Below are 22,093 nucleotides of genomic sequence, written 5' to 3'. Positions count from 1 at the left end.
CAAGAAAAGGCCAGAGTTTTTGTTGTTGTTTTTAATGTATCTATATCATCTGCTAGGTGTTTCATTGCTTCATCCACTGACCAGCAATAACACTTTGGACGAAGCAACTTGGTCTCCTTGAACCCATAAAATGAAAAGAATAATAATAGTTGTCCAGGAAGCTGTTGGGGAAAATGAAATCATACAGATGGAAGTGTTTTGCGATCGTTGAAAGAGACATGTTGTAATTATTCATGGTATTCTTTTTCCTTTCTTTTCTTTCCTTTCCTTCTTTCTCTCTTTCTCCAATGTGGTTTTAATGTACACGCAACTGAAAGTGCCTCCCAATTGTTCGTGCTAATGGCAAGCCATGGCTCTGATAATCCAGAAACCCAGGCAAGTCCAGAAATCAGTCCTCTTTAATTCTGGAATACCTTTTTCCAGAGGGCTTATCTTCCTAATTAGTTTTGCTCAGGCTAATGTAACGGGTTCGCTCCCTTACAGCACACAAAGGGAGGGGCCATTCTGGGTAACAAAGCCAGCAATTAATACAAAATTTACAGCAGAGACTCTACAAAGTAAATGCTGTGCACATGACTGCAGATCAAAATCTCATTATACTATACAGACAAATCGCTTGGCTGCAATGCAGTTTTGTAATAAGAACGTCGCTAACACTCACATTTCCAGGATTTAGGATATGAAGAGGAAACGGGGCGGGGGCGGGATGGGGGGGCTCTCATCTGAAAGCTCTGAGAGGGCTGAGTCTTGTGTGCCTTGGCCACCACTATATCCCCAGCGCCTGGCACAGGGCCTGGCAGAGTGGTGCCCAATAAGCCCATGTTGGGAGTAAATGAAAATAAAAGCGCGTGAATTAACAAATGAAATGTTTCCAGCGCAGTAGCAGAAGGGACATCTCACCCATTTTCACACCTACCTTTCTCTTACTTGAAGCCCCCACGAAGCCTTTCCTGTCACCCACCGCCCCCCTCCACTGCTGGCTTAGGTCCCCTTGTAATAAATTCTCCTAGCAGTCAGTAGCTCTCCTGTACAGCACTTAGCACAAGGATAATTACACACTTATTTGTGTCTGCCTCCACTACTAGATTGTAAACTCCATGAGGGCATGGGCCAGGTGCATTGGCAGGGGACGGGGTCAGGCATTGTGATTTCCTCACCCAATTTTTTTATTTTGAAAAGTCTCAAACACACAGAAAAGTTGGAAAATAGTACAATGATCATCCATATACCCTCGACTTGGAGTCAAGAATGTTTCATATTTGGGGCCATGTAAATTTTCTTTAGTGTTGTATCCCCACTAGACGTATGGGTGAATATTGGGGTTCTGCTCTGTGCTTCGGGTATAATATGACTTTTAGTATGAGGTGGTGGAGATGCTGAGGCAGGGCACCCAAGGAGAATCAAGGGTTAAGTGCCACCTGTTGGCAGTGGCTCTGGAAAAGTTGCCCCAGGCCCACACGAGCTAGGGCAGAGTTAGGCCCTTCAAGCTCTTTATTTAGGAAGAAAGACCATTATCCAGCTGCCAACGGAGGAAAGCATCATTGTCCACATTGTAGGATGGGTTCAAACCAGAATCAATGAGCCCTTCGTTCTATGGGTCAGCACTTAGCAATCTGGACCCCAAGATGCAACACTGAAAGAAACAGCTCAATGCATAAGCCAGGAGCTGCAGCCTCTGGGGCCTACACTGTGCTTTGCTAGGTTACCTTGGACAAGCCATGGAACCTCTCAGAGTATATGTTAATAGCAGCCCACGCCACCTCACAGGCAGGGATTCGGGATGGGAACACCCCAAGAATCTTCTGTAGTTCTCTAATTATTTCAGTGTCCACAATTTGTCTCTCCAAGGAGACTGTGGTAAGCTTAAAAGCCAGGAACTGTGTCTACTACTTTTTTTGTATAGATGACCAGGGCTAGCCATGGTGCTGGACACTTATCAGTCAATCAAATAAACACTTGTAGACACAATGAGAAAATAGTTTTGTCATAAAGAATCTTTGTGTTCATTTAAGCGGGATGGGATTGTATCATGTATACAAAAGCTGAACTTCCAGGTTCGATGCATGCTCAAATAAGGGCCCTACTCAGCAACTGTAAGGCCTGTTTTGGTCACTAATAATGTTACCTTACAAGCCTGAGTGACCCTCTAGTGACTCTGGAAATGACACCCCCCCCCAATCCCTCACACACATACCAGAGCACCACTTGCACGGCACCATGTCTCAGAGCTCATTAAAAAGAACTCCTAAACTAGGCACACTCAGGTTTCATCTCCAGGCTTCTCTTCCCAAACCCTGGATACACGTTCCAGGGGAAGAAACGACAGCAACCAGCCGTCCAAGGTCTCCTGAGTTAATTCCATCTTCCCCTAGTGAATTACAACTTCTTTGCAGACATAAAGGCAAGCAGAGAGACAAATGACACATAAACAGGAGCTTCCCTGGCTGGGGGAGGGGGACCCGAAGAGTGACATCAATTTTCCCAGAAACCTATTTATCACAGGAACAAGGTCTCAAGTGCTCAGGCTGCTATCTCAGCTTCAGAATCCGGCCCGACAATTATGTTCATCACACAGTACGGCCAAGGCCAGCCAGAGCAAACTGGAACCCAGCAAAGCAAACCAAGTGGCCCTAAACCGCCCCCACCTCCATTTGCAGAACAAAGAGGATCTCTGGGTTATCCAAGGTGCAACACAACCTTCTGGAATGTTCCATTTTGCATCATCTGCCCTACAATCCTAATCCAGGGAAGGGGGAATTGATGAGAGAGTGTGTGCAGGTCGATGAAAATTAATTAGCTGACAGGAAAAATCATTAGGGGCCTTTTTGGTCACTAAGGATGGAGGAAGTGTAATCCAGGAAACTAATTCCTCTACTTAAGCCATGCCATCTCCAAAATGCAGGTAATACAAGGAGAAGAAAGGGACTCTGGGAACCCTCAAAACACTAAAGCAATACATATTACACAGCCAATCTTAGGGAGAAAAGAATTCTCTCAAATTCCATTATCACAGAGCATTGTCTCCTATCTACACCTGGTCCTTCCACATCATGACTGCATAAAGAGCCCCATGCTGGGGTCTTGCAGGGGGTGGGGGAAGATTTCCAAAGAAATCACCTCACCCTTCCAAACTGGGACCAGAGGGTGGGATAAATTTAACCATATCCTGTAGAGAAAATACTACCAGATTCTGGATTCAGATCTTGAAAACAAATCAATTTCAATTACACCAAATACCTAGAGGCTATAATATATATACATACATATATATATATATATTTGCACTGTAATTGCATTGCATGGACTATTTCTCTAAATAAGTAATCCACAAGGTTTAAAAATATTGTGTGTGTGTGTGTGTGTGCGTGCACATACGTTTCAGAGATTTTCATCAAGCAGTATTTAGTGTCATGAGATCTGACCTACCTCTACTCTCCTTCCTCACCTCAGGGTGCTGGTAATTGTGGTCTTCTTTAAAATCCCAGATACCCATGGATGAATAGAAAGGTTGTTCCCCGAAATGGAACCATCCCCTCCCTTTCCCTGAAAAAACAAACATGGAGCCTCGGGTCATTTCAGTATGATTTCTCTGCACATCCCAGGCTGGAAAACTTCAGTTTTTTAAATGAAGATTTTTTTCCCCCAGAGTCGGCTGCCAACAAAAAGAGAGACGGCACCGCTTTTGCAAGCCTCACACTTATTTTCCTGAGCCCCCATATAAAGAAGCCAGCTCCACAGGTTTTGGCTCACAAGCCCAGTTACACTGAACACGCACCAGAAACAGACTCCCAGAGGCCCGCAAAACCCGGGTCAGGTGCTCAGAAACACGCCAAAATAAGCAGCCAGCCACCTACAGGCCAGCAGACTGCACCTCACATGGATGCACAAATGGGACCCAGAGGCACATGGCACGAGCAGACGAGGGGAGAGGCGTCCGGACACACAGACACACACCAGAGAGGTGAGCACACTCTGAGAAACAGGCGGAATCATCTTGGGTCACAGACAAGCCGGGCACCGCCGCCCGCCCGGAGAGGCACGAGTGCGCGCGCGTGCACTCACACGCACACAGTGATACACACACACACACACACACACACACACACACACACACACACACACACACACACACACAGAGACGCAGTCACATATGTAATGCATATGGAGAAACCCTACCCCAGCCGGTCACCTCCCCGCCCCCCTCACCACTCGCCGTCTCCTGCCCCAGGCTCACCCCAGCCCCGCGCCCCTCTTCCTGAGGGGCCCCGGGTCCTGGCGGCCGGCAGGGAGCAGAGGTGAGGCCGGGTGGTCCCAGGGAGCGAGGCCAGGGTGCTGGGGACCCGGAGGGCTCGGCGGCCCGTGCGGCCATTCATTCGGCAACGCCCCAGCGGCGGCGCCGCAGCTGCAGCGAGGGAGGCGGCAGTGCTGACTACAGCTCTTGGGCAACGCAAGTTCAGCTGCCGGCTCGCAAACTGGACCAGGCCCCCCACCCGCCCGCCACCACCGTTCTCGGAGACGGGAGGCTGGAAGATTGAGCCGCTGACCCCGGGAGCAGAAGTCCCGCCGAGCCTTGGCTCCTAGATACTGCCCACTGCCCTCTTCGCCGTGGCGGTGGCGGCGGCCAAGTCCCTTCGGCCCTTCCCAGGCCCCCGGCCCCAGTGCTGGCGCCCAAGCCCCGCACTCACCACCTGGCGAGCTATATCGGTCGCTGCCATCGCTCCTGCGTCCGCCAGGGCTGCCACGGGCGCCGCCGCAACCCGAGCTACAGCACAGGAAACAGCGGAGCTCCTCCGACAAAGAGAAAGTGTTACACTTCGGGCGCGACCAAGTCCGGTGGGGGGAGGTGCAAGGGAGGGGCCCCCTAGCCGCTGCTCCAACCCCAACCTCCCCTCCAACGCCCACCCCCTCGGAAATGGGGTGGGGGGGATTTAAAGCGCCTCTTCCCCCTACCACCAGCCCAGTTCCAGCTCTCTCTGCAACCCCAGTTGTAGGCCTTTGCGAAGGGGGGCGGGGGCTCCCCTCGGTGACCACGTCCTCTGCCCCCCCGTCACTGGGTTCCGTGGTACGTCCCGACCTCTGCTGAATTGTCACACCCCCCTGCTCTCGCCTTACATCCCTGAGTCCCCAGACCCTGGAGGCTGGAATGGAGCCCCCCGCCCTTCCTGCCGTGCACAGCTCGGCGGCTGAGCCCTGCGATCCTCCTCTCCCTCCTTCCCGCCCCCTGTAGCCCCTCTTCCGATATCTCGGGGTGCTTGGGTGGGAGCGTCTGCCACTGGAGTCTCGCTGCTCCACCACACCTCCCCTCACCCTGGCCCGGGAGTGCTGCTGAGACCGGAGGTTGGGGCGGGGGAAAACTGCAGCACCTGCCGCTCCACAGTGGCGCTTAGAAAGGGGGCGTTGGGGGAAGCCGCACTGCGGGCCCCGCAACTGAGCTGTGACATGCGGAGTCCGAAGCCAGAGGTCCTGAGACTAGGCGTTCCTTCTGACCTGGGGTTTCCAAGCCTCAGGTGCTGTGGGCTGTCATTTCCGAGCTCACCACCGTTGGATACTTAATACAGACGAACCCCACGCCTCCTCTCCCCACCGAACCCTAGACCCTCAACCGTGTGAGCGAAGGCTCGGACAACCCACCCTCTTCTAGTGCTTGGACCTCCGGGGAGTCTCAGAGGAGGGGCTTGGGGCTGGAGGCTCCCAGCTCTGCTGGGAGCAATGCTGGGGAGGGATGCAGAGTGACCTCCGGTGCCTCTGTCCCGCCCCCTAGTTTCCCCTTAACCTTGGGTCAGCCGGACTCGGCGGCCGCGGTGCGCGGAGAGAGAACCTCCGCAGGCAGAGGCTCTGCGGGTCTGCTTTCCTTTTCCTCCCCGCCAACCGCCGCCGCGGGCCCCCTCCCTTGACCTCGGCACCTCTCCACCTCTCGGGCTCTGACGCCCTCCCACCCCCTCTCCCGGGAGTGGCTCCCTGCTAGCTCCCTGTGACCGGCGTACCCTGGCAGGTTTGGCGTGCCTGAGGCCCGAGCGGGCGGGACACTTCACTCCACTCCTTAAAAGGGCAGGAGCCCTGGTCTCGGAGAGGGACTCAGACCCTCGAGTGAAGGAACCTGGGACCGCGGGGGGAGACAGACACATGGGTGGAAGCCCCGCCCGCGAGGGGGCCCAGATGCGGCGTGGGAGATGGCCCAAGGCGGGAGCAGCTGAGACGGAGGGAGGCAGGAGGGAGGAAAGACGAAAAACGGGAACCAAAGAGAGAGAGGGAGAAGGGACCCGATCCAGAGGTCTGCACGCGGGGAGGAGGGAAGGCAGAGAAATTGGGGTGGCCATATGAAGCGCTTCCCTGGCACTTGATTCCACCTGCCAGGATAGTGCTTCTCACACTGTCTCAGGGAGCTCTGTATGTGCTGTATGAATCTGGAGAACAAGGACTCGGCAAAATGCATCCCTAGTGCCTAGTTCGGGGCCTGGCATCCACGAAGCGCCCAACTAAGCCTTTTCTGAACAAGAGGGCAGAGGATTTGGATTGGGGGAGGGGCACAGAAGAAAGAAGAGACCCAATTAGGGGGTAGCTGTAGCGACAGAAGAGACAAGTATTGGAAGTGCCTGCTATGCTGGAGACCCAGGAGGGGCTGAAAGAGAAGAGCCTGGCACAATCAGGGAACAGTATAGGGGAGTTCTGGGAACAGACAGCACAGACCCGCAGGACAGATGGTGGTGGCAGAGAAGGGGAGTGGCCGTTGTCTCCGAGGCCCGCCAGGGCGCTGGGGCAGGGCCTGGGAGAGGCGCCAGGCCCTGGATTGGGGTGGCAGCGACGTGAGGGACCAAGGCTGTACAGAGGAACCGCTGTAAGGCTGGGCCTGGACCGGATGGGGGCGGGGAGTCAGAGGTGACTGGCAGCTTCCAGGCTGAGAATCTGGGAAGGAGACGGGTCTTCGCTGCAAAGGCTGGAGCATGGAGAACGGGGAAGGGTGGGAGGTCACTAGCTCTGACCTGGACTTGAGTTTGAGTGGTAGCGGGACGAGAAGCGCACATTTATAAACCAGAGCTGACAGCTGATAACGCGAAGGGCGAGCCAGCGGAGGGCCAGTCGGAGCTGCACTGGCTGACTGCGGGCTCCCCGGGAATCCTGCCTGCCTCCCGGAGCGCTGCCCTCCCGCCTTCATGCTCTGCGCGGACCAAAACTCCGTGCATCTCGGTTCAGCGTTGGTGTAACTTGGTACCCCGCCCGTTTGCCCCACTCCTCCCGCCTGTCCCCAGGGGCCTTCAGAGCCTCGCGGTGGCCTCCGCCTCCAAAACGCTGGACCTTGCAGACTGGAACCAAGTGTGTAATTCAAGTCTCCCTCAACCCTGTGGTCCCTCCAGGATCTCTCACCTGCGGCTGCAAGTCCTTCCTGGGGCTTGGGCTTCCCAGTTTCCATGGGGTGTAGGTTGGCGTTGATGTGTGAGTTGGTGTGCATTTGTATGTGTCAGCGTGTGCATCAGCTGTGTCTGTGTGTTTCAGTGTGTGTTGTCAGTGTGTATGTGTGCTGGCATGTGTTTACTCCTATGTTTGTATTTGTTTTTGTGTACCTACCTGTGTGTGTGTTTCAGTGTGGGTGTGTGTAGGTGTAGAGAGGTTTTAGCTCACTTGTTCTGGGCTTTATATACCTTACCTCACTCAATGCAGGGGGCCAATAACTGAGAGATGTGGATTATTATACTTATTTCAACAAAGAGTTCTGGAAACTCACTGGGTTCGTATTTCCTAGTCTTTGATCCTGAGTCACCTTCCCAGGCACGGAGCAGACACGGGAAGATCGAGGCAAGAGCTGTCAGTTTCTTCCTTGAATGTCTGTCCCCATTGATGAGATCCCCTTCCTGAAGAGGTGTTGTGGACCTTTAGACACTGCCGTGAACATGTCTTCATGTTTGTGGTGCCCTGGTTGGATCCCCTGGGCCAAGCACAGTGTCTGGCAGGGGCTCAATCAATGTTTGTTGAGTGAATGAATAAACGGAAGCATGTAAATGTGGTATTTTCAGTGTTTCCACTGTCCTTAAGGAAGCTGGAGCGAGCAGACTTCCCAGGGCCAGCAGGTGACTGTCATTAACTTGCTAATGTTGTTTGTGGAACCAGACTCCTCAGGGAGGGGAAATGGCTCTCCCTGCTAGATAGGAGGGGGCCCTAATTAAAGCCAAGCTTCAGAAAAGTCACTCTGATGGCTGGGTAGGAGGTGCTCAGACTGGATGGGAGAAGGGGGACAGGGAGGGGAAAGAAGGCAATGAAATGGAGCCAAGAGCTCAGTAAGGGTTTTATCCTGAAACTGTGGCTTTATGAAAAAGAGAAAGAGGATAATCAAGTTGGTCTAAGGAGAGACGCTCAGAGAACAATCTGAAAAGTAAGATCGAAAGTTGGAGGAAGAGGACAAGGTGAAGCAGAGGGAAACTGATCTGAGATGAACCAAATCCAGACAGTGCTGATAGGATCAGAAACTCAGGGAAGGGGCTGAGTCAAGATGAAGTAAGGATTCCTTTGTGCATTATTTCCTGCAGCCCCTGGTTTTATGTTAGTTTATTCCAGTGATTCTCAAAATGTGGTCTTTGCCTAGCAGTCTCAGCATCACCTGGAAAGTTAGAAATGCAAGTTTTCAGGCCCCACCCCAGACAGACCTACTGAATCAGAAACTCAAGGACTGAGACCCAGCAATCTGTGTTTGAACAAGTCCTCCAGGGGATTCTAATTTATTCTGAAGTTTGAGAACCACTGGCTTATCTGAAATCCAGCCAGGGAAAGACATGACTGGGTAATGTTTAGCAGGCTATTGAGAGAAAGTTCTGAAGCCTGGGTTGTGGCAATAATGGCAGATCCCGGATTCTACACTGGGCAGCATGAGAGTGTAGACTGCCTAGGGTTGGGAAAGGGGTGTCAAAAAAGTGGAGAGGGGACCCCTGTAGGGAGCTGGAAGCTTCTAAAGATAAACTTTGCTTCCTTTGAAATTTTAATCTTCATTCCACAAATATGCATTGAACCCCCACTGCACATCAGCCACCCTGCTCAGTGCCAGAGGACTCAAGAAAAAATGGGTGATGAGAACCCCTACTGTGATCTGAGGGAGGGCCCAGGCCAGTTGCCAGATAGCGCCACAAACAACCAGCAGCGTGATATGTGATATAATCAGTCAGGAGCAAGACCTTGGGAGGCAGAGACACAGTGAGGTGAGGGAAGACACCTCAAAGAAGAGCCATTGGATTGAGTCTTGAAGAAAGAGTTGTAGATTATCTGGCCATCAAGAAGGCTGGGTGGTGATAGAAGAACAGTATTGTAAAAACACAGAAAAAAGGACAGAGAACATTAGGGAATTCTGAGTCTCGGCCAGAGGGAATGGTGGAGGAGAAGACAGTGATTGTAAATGGGGCTGAAAGATAAGATGGGGTCAGATCTAGAAGGATCACATTGGCCATGCCAAAGAGCTTAGCCTTTTTGCTCCAGAGTAGGGATTCTCGAACTGTGCTCTCCAAGGACAATGCCTGCTCATTCTGGAACCATGCCCATTGCAAATGGGATGGAAGCTCAGAGTGAAAAAAAAATCAGTTAAGGAGTAGAAATTTCTCTATTTTAACTTTTTTAACTGTAAATTTTCCCTAAATCTTTGACATGCTCCTACTTATCTGCTAGCAAACAACAAAACGAATGAACATGTAGCAAAGGAATATTAAACAGACAATCCCAGGACCGATCATGCTTAATTCAACAGTTGATTTTTTTTTCATGGACATCTGTGCTTGTGGCTCTTATTTTATATTGCACACACATAACATAGACATGTTTTCTACTAGAAGAAGTGTTCTTTTGAAAAGTGCTTTATTTCGCATGGTGTGATTTGATACATCCATTATTTCCTGGCCTTCTGGAAAGAACACCTTGACTTCCAGCTGCTGTGCCACCTGACTCAGTTGGAGAAACCACTTAGATAGTGAGGAGCCATGAAAGGATTTCCAGCAAGGGAACAATATGAACGTATCTGCAATTTTGAAAGGTTACTCTGGCTCCAGCCTGGGGAGAAAATTGGAGCAGAGAGCAATTAAAGCAGTTAGGACTCAGGAGTCAGAACAGTGTTGTAGCAGTTCAGGCGAGAAATGATGGTGACAGTTACGTGGCATTAGAATGGCATGGAGGGGACAGAGTCAGCTTTAAAAGCGGCCACCCATTAAGGGCCTGTGTGCCATGCTAAGGACGCTGAGGCTCCACTCTGTAGGGGATAAAGAGCCTCTGAAGCAATGTTTCTTAATGAATGGTACCTGAACCAGCTACATCAGACTCACCCGGAGTGCTTCTTATAGATGCAGAAGCCTGGACTCCACCTCAGACTTGCTGAATCAGAATCTTTGTATGGAACAAGTAGGGGGTTGCAACAAGCTTTCCAGGTGGTTCTGAGGTGCACTGCAGCTGGAGAACCACTGCATGAATGGTTACCAGGCAGAGGCCTGACCAGGAGATCTCTGTTGACACAGCTCACTCGAGTCAGCACACGAAGAACTGATTGAATGAGGCCAAGACTAGAGACAAGGAGACCACTTTGGAGGCTGCTGCTATAGTCCTGGGCTGGCTTTCTACACTGGGCAAGAGCCAGAACTCAAGAGAAGGCTGGGCTCAGCGCCCACATCATGACATGCCAGTTATTCTCATACCCTGATTTGTACACACTGATTTAGACAGATGATACAATTTTCTATGTCCTCAAACAATTCTCGTATGCCACAATTAGTCCTTGGTGGTCTTCCCAGAGGCACAGAGTTAATCTAAGATGTATAATCATGTAAAATGCATTATGTACCTTGTAGGGCACTGCACTAGGCACTGGGAGAGGTATAAAGAAATATAAAATATGGGAAAAGCAAGATGGTGAAGTAGAAGGACGCTTGTAGCTCACCCTCTCCCACAAATATACCAAAACTCACATCTATGGACCTACTCAGCCAACCAGAGCACCTGCCGAATCCGACAGAACGTTGCCCTCTTCGAAAGACAAAGATGCCAAAAATCTGGTAGGAGAAAAGGAAAAAAGAAAGAAGAAAAAGAAAAACAGTGCGGGACCAATTCCGCGGGGAGGGAGCAGCAAAGGAGGAACAGCGCTCATTCGCTGGGTCTCCCCCCTCCAACGGAGAGGCCAGCGGGATGGAGGGGGAGCCTCTGAGGCTCGATCTGTCCCGAGCACCCCTTGACTGACGGAACTGAGCTAAATGGGCACAAAGGGTCCCCGCAACACCCAGCCCGACACACGAACCGACAGCTGGGGCCAGGACAGGCCGCCCGAGCCAGACGGAGGACTGGGGCGGCTGCACTGAGGCAGCCCGGGGAGACTGCAGGGGGCTGCGTGCTGTAGCTGGGAGGGGATATGGAGCAGAACGACCTCAGTCCCCCATAAGTTGTGAAAAAAGCAAAGCAACAGGGCTGGTGTGCCCTGGGGGGAGGGACACCATAGCCTTTTTCTCCAGACCTGTGCCGCCATTACTGGCGCTTCTTGCGAGAAGAGAGGCGGGGTGCAGCGACAGCTGCCATACCCTCCAGTGCCCAGCGCTGGGCAGGGCCGAGGCCTGAATCCGCACCCGGGGGCTCCGTAACCTCCTAGACAGGACTGAAACTTGTTTACAGCCTAAGGCAGATAGGATCTTTCTGCCCTGGCACCTCAGAGAACTCGCTCCACGTGGCACGGAGCAGGGGCGGGGCCTTTTCATGGTCTTCCCCGAGCCCACCTTCAGAGCGCCAACCCGAGGCAGAGCAGGCAGCTGCACAGAGCAGCAGAGCGACCAGCGCTGGGAGAGGGCGGGCAGCCACCCGCCTTCCTGGCAGGAACACAGCACCTGACTGTGGTGCTGGGAGGGGGCACGATCCGTCCACCTGCCTCGCCCGCCTGAGCACAGCATCTGACTGCGGCGTCGGGAGGGGGAGTGACCCGCCCGCCCACCAAGTAAGAGCTCAGCACCTGACCCAGTGTTAGGAGGGGTCATGATCTGCTAGCCAACAGCCACTGGGAGCAGCACAGACGAGGGCGCCAACAGAGGGCTTCAGGAAACAGCAAGCTGAGTTCGTGAAACAAGGCAAAGACACAAAGACCTCTCGATAAAATCATTAAGAGTACACCATCTCCAGGAGAAATAGGTAACTGATACTTCTTAAGCCACAGTGCCAGAGAGATATGAGCAATATGAAGAAGCAGAGGAACCACTCCCAATTAAAAGATCAAGAGAAATCCCCTGAAAGCATGATCAAGGAAATAGACATTGATGGCCTACTAGATCAAGATTTCAAAAAAGGAGTGATCAAAGTACTGCAGGAACTAAAAGAAATAATGTTTAGAGATATAAAATATGTCAAAAATGAAATAGAAACTATAAAGAAGAACCAAGTAGAATTAGTAAACTCATTTGCTGAGATGAGAGCTGACCTAAAGGCTGTACAAAGCAGGCTACATAATGCAGAAGAACAAATAAGTGAGCTAGAAGACAGGACAACAGAAAGCACCCAATCAGAACAGCTGAGAGAAAAGCAAAAAACAATGAAACAAGATAAGGGACCTATGGGATAATACAAAGCATGCCAATCTACGCATAATAGGGGTTCCAGAAGGGGAAGAAAGAACCAAGGGGATTGAAAAGGTATTTGAAGAAATCATGACTGAAAACTTCCCAAACCTAAAGAAGGGATCAGATATCCAAGTACAGGAGGCTCAGAAGGTCCCAAACAGGAAGAACCCAAACAGACCCACACCAAGACCTATCATCATCAAGATGGCCAGAGTCAAGGATAAAGAAATGATCCTAAAGGCAGCAAGAGAAAAACAAAGAGTGAGTTACAAAGGAACCCCCATAAGGCTCTCAGCTGATTTCTCTACACAAACACTACAGGCCATAATGGAGTGGCAAGATGTGGGAGATGAGGAAAACAGGGATGCCAAAGTTGACTGTTAAGTTTCTGGCCTATAAGGTGGTGCATGTTATTGAGATGGGGAACAGTGGAGAATCTTTGGTTTGAGGAAGAGAGAGAGGAAGTTTTTGGCTCCAGTTTGGGATTATGTTGAGTTTGAGATGCTTTTGAGATCGAGTAGGCAATTGGAGCTCACAGGAGAGGCCAGGGCTGGAGCTATAAATCTAGAAGTCATTGGTGCAAAGGTAGTGTTTAAAACCATGGGAATAAATGAAAATACCTAGGGAAAGAGTAAAGAAGAAGACCCAAGACTAATCCCTAGAAAACACCAACATTTCAAGGTGGGAAATGAGAAGAACCTGAGACGGAAACTGAAAATGAGAAGCTAGAGAGGCTGGAGGAGAACCAGGGTCATGTGCTGCCAAAGCCCAAGAACAAGAGGATTTCAAGAAGGTGAAGGTCAACAGCACTGAGTACGGCCAAGAGGTCAAAGAAAGTAAGGGGATACTGTTCATAGAATTTAGGGTTTACAGAGATCACTGAGCTCAGCAAGAATTTCAAGGGAGTGGTGGTGGCCAAAAAAATGGCTTGAGTGTGTTGAAGAGTGATTGGGAAATGACTAAATGGATTCAGGAAACATAGTCCAGTCTTTGGAGAAGTTTGGCTGTGAGGAAAAACAGAGATGGTATGGTTAGCGGAGAAGGATGTAGGGGTTGAGGTTTCTTTAAAGATGGCAGAGAAGACTTGAGAACATTTCAGAGTAGTTGGAAAGGATCCAGGTGAGAGAGAGTGATTGAATGTATACGGTAGTGTGCTGGTAAAAGTTTAACAACTGGTTCTCGGAGAAAAAAAAAAAGCGACTCTGACATGCAGCGCTTGCTGATTTCCATGGTGTAGTCTCACCGTGTCTGATTTCAAGCTGTCAGTATGAGGTCTCCAGCCCTGCAAGTAGACTCCAGCATACCACTGATGGCAGAAGGGATTGAAATGTTCACTTACCAGTTATCTTTTTCCTTTTATGAATTTCCTGTATGTGTCCTTTGCCTGCTTTTATATTTTGGCGGGGGGGGGGGAGAGGGATAATTAGATTAATTAATTAATTAATTTACTTTTTAAATTTATTTACTGGAGGTACTGAGGATTGAACCCAGGACCTCATGCATGCTAAGCTCACAGTCTACCACTGAGCTATACCCTCCCCGCATGCCTGCTTTTATACAGAAACACTTTTTTTCCTTGGTAATTCATATGAGCTCTTTATATAGTATGGATGTTAATGTTTTGTTATTAATTTTATTTGCAGTGGATTTTTTGTGTAAAGAAGTTTAAAATATTTATATAGTCAAAATCTATCAATATTTCCCTTTGTGATTTTTCCCTTGGTGTTCTGCATTTCTTTGTAAAGTAATGAATTGGCACTCTGCTTTGATTTATGCAAATTTGGCTATTATAAATTAGCTTGCCTGAGGCTGAGGTGTTTTATTTATTTTTTTGTGGGGGGAGGTAATTAGGTTTATTTATTTATTAATTTATTTAATGGAAGTTCTGGAGACTGAACCCAGGACCTCATGCATGTTAAGTGGGCACTCTGCCACTGAGCTATACCTTTCCTCTCAAAAGGCTGAGGTGTTTTAAATCACAAAGGTGATGAACAGACTATGGCTCTTAGTGAATTCACCAAGGTACTACCATCTTGTGAGATCTCCTGGTGGCAAGGTAACACCTCTAACGTCATCTTTTCAATTAATTATTTCAAATATAGGACAGAGGATACTTGCCAAGTGTCTGCCCTTCCTCTTTTAAAATTTCTACTCCAATCATTTGAATCTGCATTTCAAGTACCTGCACAGATATTCTCCCCACCATGGCAAGTAAGACATTCAGGACCTTGAGTAAGCAGGTGACATGATTCTACCATCACCTGCCAAGAAGGACCTCACCAGATAATCAGACGTAGTATTTTGCTCCTATTAGAAGTAATTAAGCTAAAATTGTAACCATTGACTTTAGCATATATTTTCCATACTCAATTGGTCAATATTAAATAACTTTATAAAGGAGGTTCATTCACCTAGGGACACATTGACTTGCAGCTAATTCAACCAAGCCCACTCATGGGGAATTCATGTTACTTAAAATCAGACATTCCATACTGTCAACCTCCAGCTGAGGAGCAAGTCAAAGACAGACAGGGTTTAAAGGGGTGGGTAAGCCAGTGGAATGAATTCACTTATTTGTTTATTCAGTAAAGATTTACAGAGCACTGCTGGGCACTGTACAGGATGTTGGGGAAACAGCAGTGAACAAGTGCTATTATGGAACTTACACACTAGATGGGAGTGGAGGGGGAGAAAGACACACAAGCTGTTATAATCCAAAGTGAGAAGAGGACAGTGGGATGCTCCAGGATCCTCAGGGGATGGGTACCTAATTTAGGTAGTTAAGTAAGGCTTTCCAGAAGCAGTCATCACTAAGTTGAGGCCTGAAAGGCAGTAGGAGTTGGTTGGGTGAACAAGACAAAGGAAATGATTATCGCATCAGGTTGAAGTCTGAGAATAAAACACTAGTAACCAGAGTGGGTGGAGAAATGCCAGCTGGTCAACAAAGGTTCAGAGGTGGGTTCCAGTGGTGTGAGTCCATTACCTTGAGCTGGAGAAAACCTGAGGGTGAGCATGGGTGTGTATATGGTAAGTGGGGGAGTAGCTTCCAGAATTAAGAACTTTCTGTTCTCCCTGCAGAGACATGGGGTATGGGGACTTCGAAGAGAATTACTTTTTTAAAGTAAGCAGGGCCAAAGTAAGCATGCCTCAAGTGCCAGTGGGATCTTGTCAGAAAGGACAAACACCCGTTATGGAAGCTTGCTTTTATATGGCATGTGCAGCCCCGATCCTCAAAGGGGGCCTAAGTGACCTTTGCAAAGATGGAATAGTACTGAGGTTTTTCTAGGATCGTGGCAGGTTCTTGGTTAATGTCATGCTCCGTATTATGGAACTTGGGGACTGAACAGAGTGTTTTTTGACCTGTTGGCAAATAGTCAAAGCTTCTTCCTGAGGAAGATCTGTACTTCGCTGGAAGTAGCTTCATGGCTCACCTCCAGACGTCCTATGACCTTCCATTTGGGTGAGACCACAGGTCCAGCTTCTCAACTTTCATAACAGAATATCTACCAACCACCTCCTCTATTGGTTTCCAAAATAAGTGGATCAGTCCTCAATAAACAACAGAGATAACATACTAGCTCTCTAAGCCCTTATCAGAGATTACAGGTTTAAAAGACCTGCCATGTGGTTCTTTTTGTGTGTGTGTTGGGGGGATTAATTAGGTTTGCTTGTTTGTTTGTTTGTTTGTTTGTTTTAACAGAGGTACTGGGGATTGAACCCAGGACCTAGTGCATGTTAAGCCCATGCTCTATCACTCAGCTGTACCCTACTCCCTGCCATATGGTTCTGATCACAAATCTACACAAGAGATCTGAAATTTTAGGAAAGTTTGCTTAAGGTGGGACATCCACATTTTTTCCATTGTCGGTCCCATAATAAAAGATGCAGATATGTACAGACTGCATAAATTGATAATAATAATGAAATGTGGCTTGTTGGCTGTTCAACAATATGAATTGCAGAGACAATAATACAAAAGCACACCCCTCCCAAAGTTTAATCAACTGTATTCACTCAAAAGTGCTCATTTGTAGGTCTGTTGTTGGTCATTGGTCAATTTTGATTGAGTCAATAAAAAGAGTAGAACACTAAAACCTAACAAAATGAACTGGAACAGTGGGGATTATTCAGTCTGGGTCTGTCTCATGCTGACTCCAGAGACAGACTCCCAGTGAGGGCTTTAATTTTGGCAGTTTTAAGAAAGAGAACACACTCTCAGCCGCATCAGGAAGACCTGAACCTTGTCTAGAGCTTGGCCATCTGACCCGAGAGGTTGGGAAAATGTTCACCTGCAAAACTCCTGGTGGATCCAGTTCACCAAGCTGAACGTTGATGCACACTAGTAATGGGTTTGATAATTTACTTGTAAGTTGAGTATAAATAAATAAATGACAACCTACTATCTGAACTCTCAAGACAGTCATAAAAATGTCTTTTAAATTATATTTTCTTTGTTTATGAAAATGAAAGACTGTCTGTGCTCACCAAAACCAACAAGATGAATTGTGCAGTATGTGAATTATATCTCAGTAAAACTTTTTTTTTTTTTTAAAACCAAAACCTATTAACCTTTTCTGACCATCCCATCACTGTGCCTTAAACTCAGCTGGGCCTTCCGCACCATACTGAGGCTGCATGAAATACAGGACAATCAGGCATTCCTGGCACCTGCCAGGTACAGCCCAGGCCTGGAGGTTGGCTCTGACCCTGATATTGCTGTGGTCTTTTTGGCTTACAGATTCCTGACTCTGCATGTCTGGACTAAGTTAAGATTCCCTTACCCAGTCCTGGGCTCTCAGGATCCTGTGGTCTAAACTCTCCTCTGCACCCCTCCCCCTGCATCCAGGGGAAAGGAATCTTCACACAATTGTGACTTATTTTCCACCAAATATAGTGCAGAATTCTTCCAAGTCTATGAATGCATTGAACTCAAGACAGTTCAGCAATGAGAAATGAGGGGTTTCTGGTCACCATCTGCCCAATCCACATATCCAGTTGGAGCCTGCATTTCCTTGAACAAATCAACAGAGCTTTTGTTTGTCCCTTGCAGTTTCAAGTTCAATGTGCTCAGATGTCTTGTCACATCCATAAGAAAATATAATCTTATGAATCACTGGAGGTCTAACAAATTGGATTCGGGGACTCTTATTCCAAAAAGCCCTTGATTGGAAATGGCAGCTCAGTAAATCTCCATATTTGGGGTCAGTCTCCTCTAAATAGCTCATAAACTGCTCATGATTAAAGGAATGGGCACAGAAGAAATTCTTAATCTTCATTGCTCTCTCCATCACATTGTGTAGTGAACTGGACTTGCAAAATTCATGGCACAAGGCATGAAGCAATGACAGCTGAGCCCACCGAATTTCTCTTGGCTCAAATACATTGTTTAAATCTTATTTGCCTTTCAAAGCAGATGCTCCATGTATAGCAAGTGAACTATTCCATGTTTAGAACTTTTTAAAGTCCTTACTTCAGGTTGGTTAGAACCTCCTAATTCACATGGGTTGGCATAAAAAGAAAAAAAAAAACCCACGGACTCTGGAGCCAGACCCTTTAGGTTTAAATCTCAGTATGCCTCTTGCTAGCTATGTGATCTTAGGCAAAATGATTAACCTCTTTGTGCCTCAGTTTCTTTCCCTGTAAAATTCAGATAATGATAATAAGAGTACCTATGCTGGGGGGTTGTTATGAAGATTTAATATGTTGAAATTTGTAAAATGCTTAGAACAGTACTGGCATATCATAAGTGCTGTAACTATTAATCATTAAGTAAATTAGATTAGTTAATTTTCCTAAAAATCTCAGGCAGGCACAAACAACCACTCCCCCTTTGCCAGACCATGTTTGGGTCTGCAAGCTTCATGTCAGACACCTTGGATAAGGGACATCCAGTCCATTCTTCTCCTGGGTACACTAAGTTCTATTCTTCAGTCAAATGAGACCACTGGAAACCTGTGTATTTGGTCACCTTTGCAGGATCACCTTCCCCACAGTTTACTTCTAATGCTATGCCTTCAAATTTTGATCACGACAATAAAGAGCCATGGAAAATGCTTTTCTGCTGGCTATTTTAAAATATTGTTGAGGACAATGTCCAATACAGTACATATTTGCACCTCCAGCCCAAAGTATCCAGCTCCAGCCTCTTGTATCCAGCTGTCCATCTAGCATCTCCACTGGGATATTTCAAAAGAAACAAACTCAACAGATTCAAGAACAAGTTCATCATCTCCTCCCTCTTCTTGACCCTCAACCTGATTTTCCTGTGTCCCACCTCTCAGAGAATGGCACTGCCATTTATCCTGTCGCACAGGTCAGAATCATAGGAGTCATCCTCGACATGTCCTCCTTCCTCAACCCTCCTATAAATCTGTTACCAAAACCAATCTATTTCACCTCCTAAATATATGTCAAATTTTCAAAGCCCACACATCTGTTTTTATAGCGTTATGACCAGTGCATACAAACTCTTCCCTTGCCTTTTCATTTAATGGTGTCACAAATCCACTGGCTGGTGCATCAGTGGATGTTTGTTTGTTTGTTTATTCAATAAAACATGACACTCTTCTCTTTGCTCAGCCCAATCTGTGATGGGTGCTGGAGAAATAGAGATGACCTAGACCTATTCCTGCCCTCAGGGAGTGTCCAGTCTGGTGAGGGAGACACACAAATTTCTAATTGTTTTTTCGAGGAAGTGCTGTGCAGTAAGCACAGGTCAGTAAGCACAGGGTACTGAGAGACCACAAAAGAGTAGCAAGTTAGTCAGATGTGAGTTTGGAAAGAATTTCTAGGCTTTGAACCATGAGTAAAAGTTAGCTGGGAAAGGGCGAGTTGAGATTAGAGATAGTCAAGGCAAAAATAATACTGCAAACAAAGACCAGAAAGAAGATCATTGTGGGTTTAGGGAACTCTTAGGTATTCATTGTGGCTGGAAGTCAGAATTTGAGAAGATCGAGAATTACCAGTAGTCAGATTATTGCCTTGAGTGCCCTACTGAGCAGTTTTCTCTCTCCTGTGGTAGCCAAGAAGCCAAAGTATCCAAACAGAGGAGTAAAAGAATCAGATCTGGATGTTAAAAAGATCTTTGTGTGTACTTAATAACAAATCGCCAAAATGGATAAAACAAACAGGAAAAAGATTTTTTTGAAGGAAATATAAGGCTTGAACAACACTATAAACTGACTAGACCTAACAGATACCTATAGAACACTCCACCCAATAAAAGCAGAATGCACCTTCTTCTCAAGTGACCATAGAACATTTTACAGGATAGGCCATATGCTAGGCCATAAAACAAGCCTCAGTAAATGTTAAAGGATCCAAATCTTATAAAATATGTTCTCTGATCACAATGGAGTAACATTAGAAATAAATACAAAAAATGGGGAAATTCACAAATATGTAGAAATTAGACAACACACTCATTTATAACCATGGGTCAAAGAAGAAATAACAAGAGAAACTAGAAAATGCTTTTAAATGAATAAAAATGGTGACACAACATACCAAGATTTGTGGGATAAAGTCAAAGCAGTGGTATTTGGTATCAAAGACAGTTATAAGGAAAAAAATCCGAATATCTCTTATGAATAAAGATGTAAGAATCATCAACAAAATACTAGCAAGCCAAATGCATCAACATTTAAAAAGGGTTACACTCCAAGACAAAGTAGAATTTATCCCAAGGATGCAAGGTTGTTTAACATCCAAAAATTAATGATGTAATACACCATATCAATAGAATTTAAAAAAAGTTCATTTCAATAGATGCAGAAAAAGCATTTCAAAAATTTAATATTGCTTTATGATAAAATAAACTAGGAATTGAAGGGAACTTTCTCAATCTGATGAAGGGCATCTGTGAAAAGTGCACAGCTAACAGCATAGTTAATAGTGAAAGACTTCATGCTTACCCTGGACGATTAGGAACAAGATAAAAATGTCCACTCCCACCACTTCTATTCAACATTGTACTGGAAGCTCTAGCCAGAGCAATTAAGCAAGAAAATAAATCAAAGATATACAGATTAGAAAGGAAAAAAGTAAAACCATCTCTATTTGCGGATAACATGATCTCATATGTAGAAAATCCCAAAGAATCCACTGTAAACTATTAGAGCTACTAAATGAGTTAAGTGAAGTTGCAGAATACAAGATGAACACACAAGAATCAGTGTTTCTATATACTTGCAGTGAACATTCAAAAATGAACTTAAGAAAACAATTCCATTTTGCAATACGTGTTAGTCAAACCATTATGCTGTACATCTTAAACTTATACAGTGACATATGTCAATTATATGTCAATAAAACTGGGAAAATAAATAAATGATGCTGGGACAACAGGATATCACATACAAAAGAATGAAGTTGGACCCACAGACCATATATAAAAGTTAACTGAAAATGAATCAAAGACCTAAACTTAAGAACTGAAACTATAAAACTCTTAGAAGAAGACATAAGAGTAAATATTTGTGACTATGTATTAGGTAACAAATTCTTTTTGGTATGACACTAAAACCTCAAGCAAGAAAAGAAAAAACAGATAAACTGGATTTCATCAAAATTAAAAATTTTTGTGCTTTAAAGGACACCATCAAGAAAGTGAAGCGACATCCCACAGAATGGGAGAAAATATTTGCAAATCATCTATCTGATAAAAGACTTGTAACTAAAATATGTAAAGTACTCTTACAACTCAAAAAGAAAAAGAACTCAGCTTAAAAACTGGCAAAAAAATGTGTCACTATGTGTGGTGATGGATGTTAAATAGACTTATTACAGTGATCATTTCACAATATACACAAACATCAAATCACTATGTTGTATACCTAAACTAATATAATGTTATATGTCAGTTATACCTCAATAAATATAGCTCAAAAAAGGTAAAAGAAAAAAAAAGATAGGCAAAGGATCTGTATAGACATTTCTCCAAAGAAGATACATAAGTGACTGATGATTTTATGAAAGGATGCTCAACGTCATTAGCCTTCAGCAAAATGCAGTTCAAACCTGAAATACACCCACTTCACACCTGCTAGGATGGCTATAATCAAAAAGACATACAATAACAAATATTGCTAAGGGAGTGGAGAAATTGAAACCCTCAATCCACAGCTTGTGGTGATGTATAAGGATGCAGCCACTTTGAAAAGCAGTCTGGCAGTTTCTCAAATGTTAAGCACAGAGTTACCATAAGATCCAGCAATTCCATCCCTAGATAGAAACTCAAGAGAAGTGAAAACATATGTCAACTCAAAGACTAGTTCATAAATGTTCACAGCAGCTTTAATCATAATAGCCAAAAAGTTGTAACAACCCAAACTGTCCATCAATTGATGAATGGATAAATAAAATGCAAAATGTCTAGACAATGGAATATTATTTTGCAATAAAAAGGAATAAAGTACTGATACATGCTACTACATGGATTAATTTTGAAAACATGATGCTAAATGAAAGCTAGTCACCAAAGACCATATATTGTATGATTCTAATTTTATGAAGTATCCAGGGTAGGGAAATCTACAGAGACA

At 46.2% G+C, this 22,093-nt stretch overlaps 1 protein-coding gene across 1 annotated transcript in view; it reads right to left on the bottom strand.

Annotated features, from left to right (window-relative positions):
* SEPTIN6 (septin 6) overlaps positions 1 to 5,936 on the bottom strand; it is a 49,048-nt gene extending 43,112 nt beyond the window's left edge. The window contains exon 1 of the mRNA XM_032476121.1: positions 4,686 to 5,936. Within this exon, the coding sequence (XP_032332012.1) occupies positions 4,686 to 4,715 (30 nt within the window). The 5' untranslated portion in view covers positions 4,716 to 5,936. The remainder of the gene's footprint in view (positions 1 to 4,685) is intronic.
* Positions 5,937 to 22,093: the final 16,157 nt, after the last annotated feature.

Source organism: Camelus ferus, chromosome X (genome assembly GCF_009834535.1).
Source record: "Camelus ferus isolate YT-003-E chromosome X, BCGSAC_Cfer_1.0, whole genome shotgun sequence".
Classification (NCBI taxonomy): Eukaryota; Metazoa; Chordata; class Mammalia; order Artiodactyla; family Camelidae; genus Camelus; species Camelus ferus.
The sequence above is the reverse complement of the archived record's forward strand: the minus strand, read 5'-3'. Positions and strand labels throughout refer to the sequence as shown.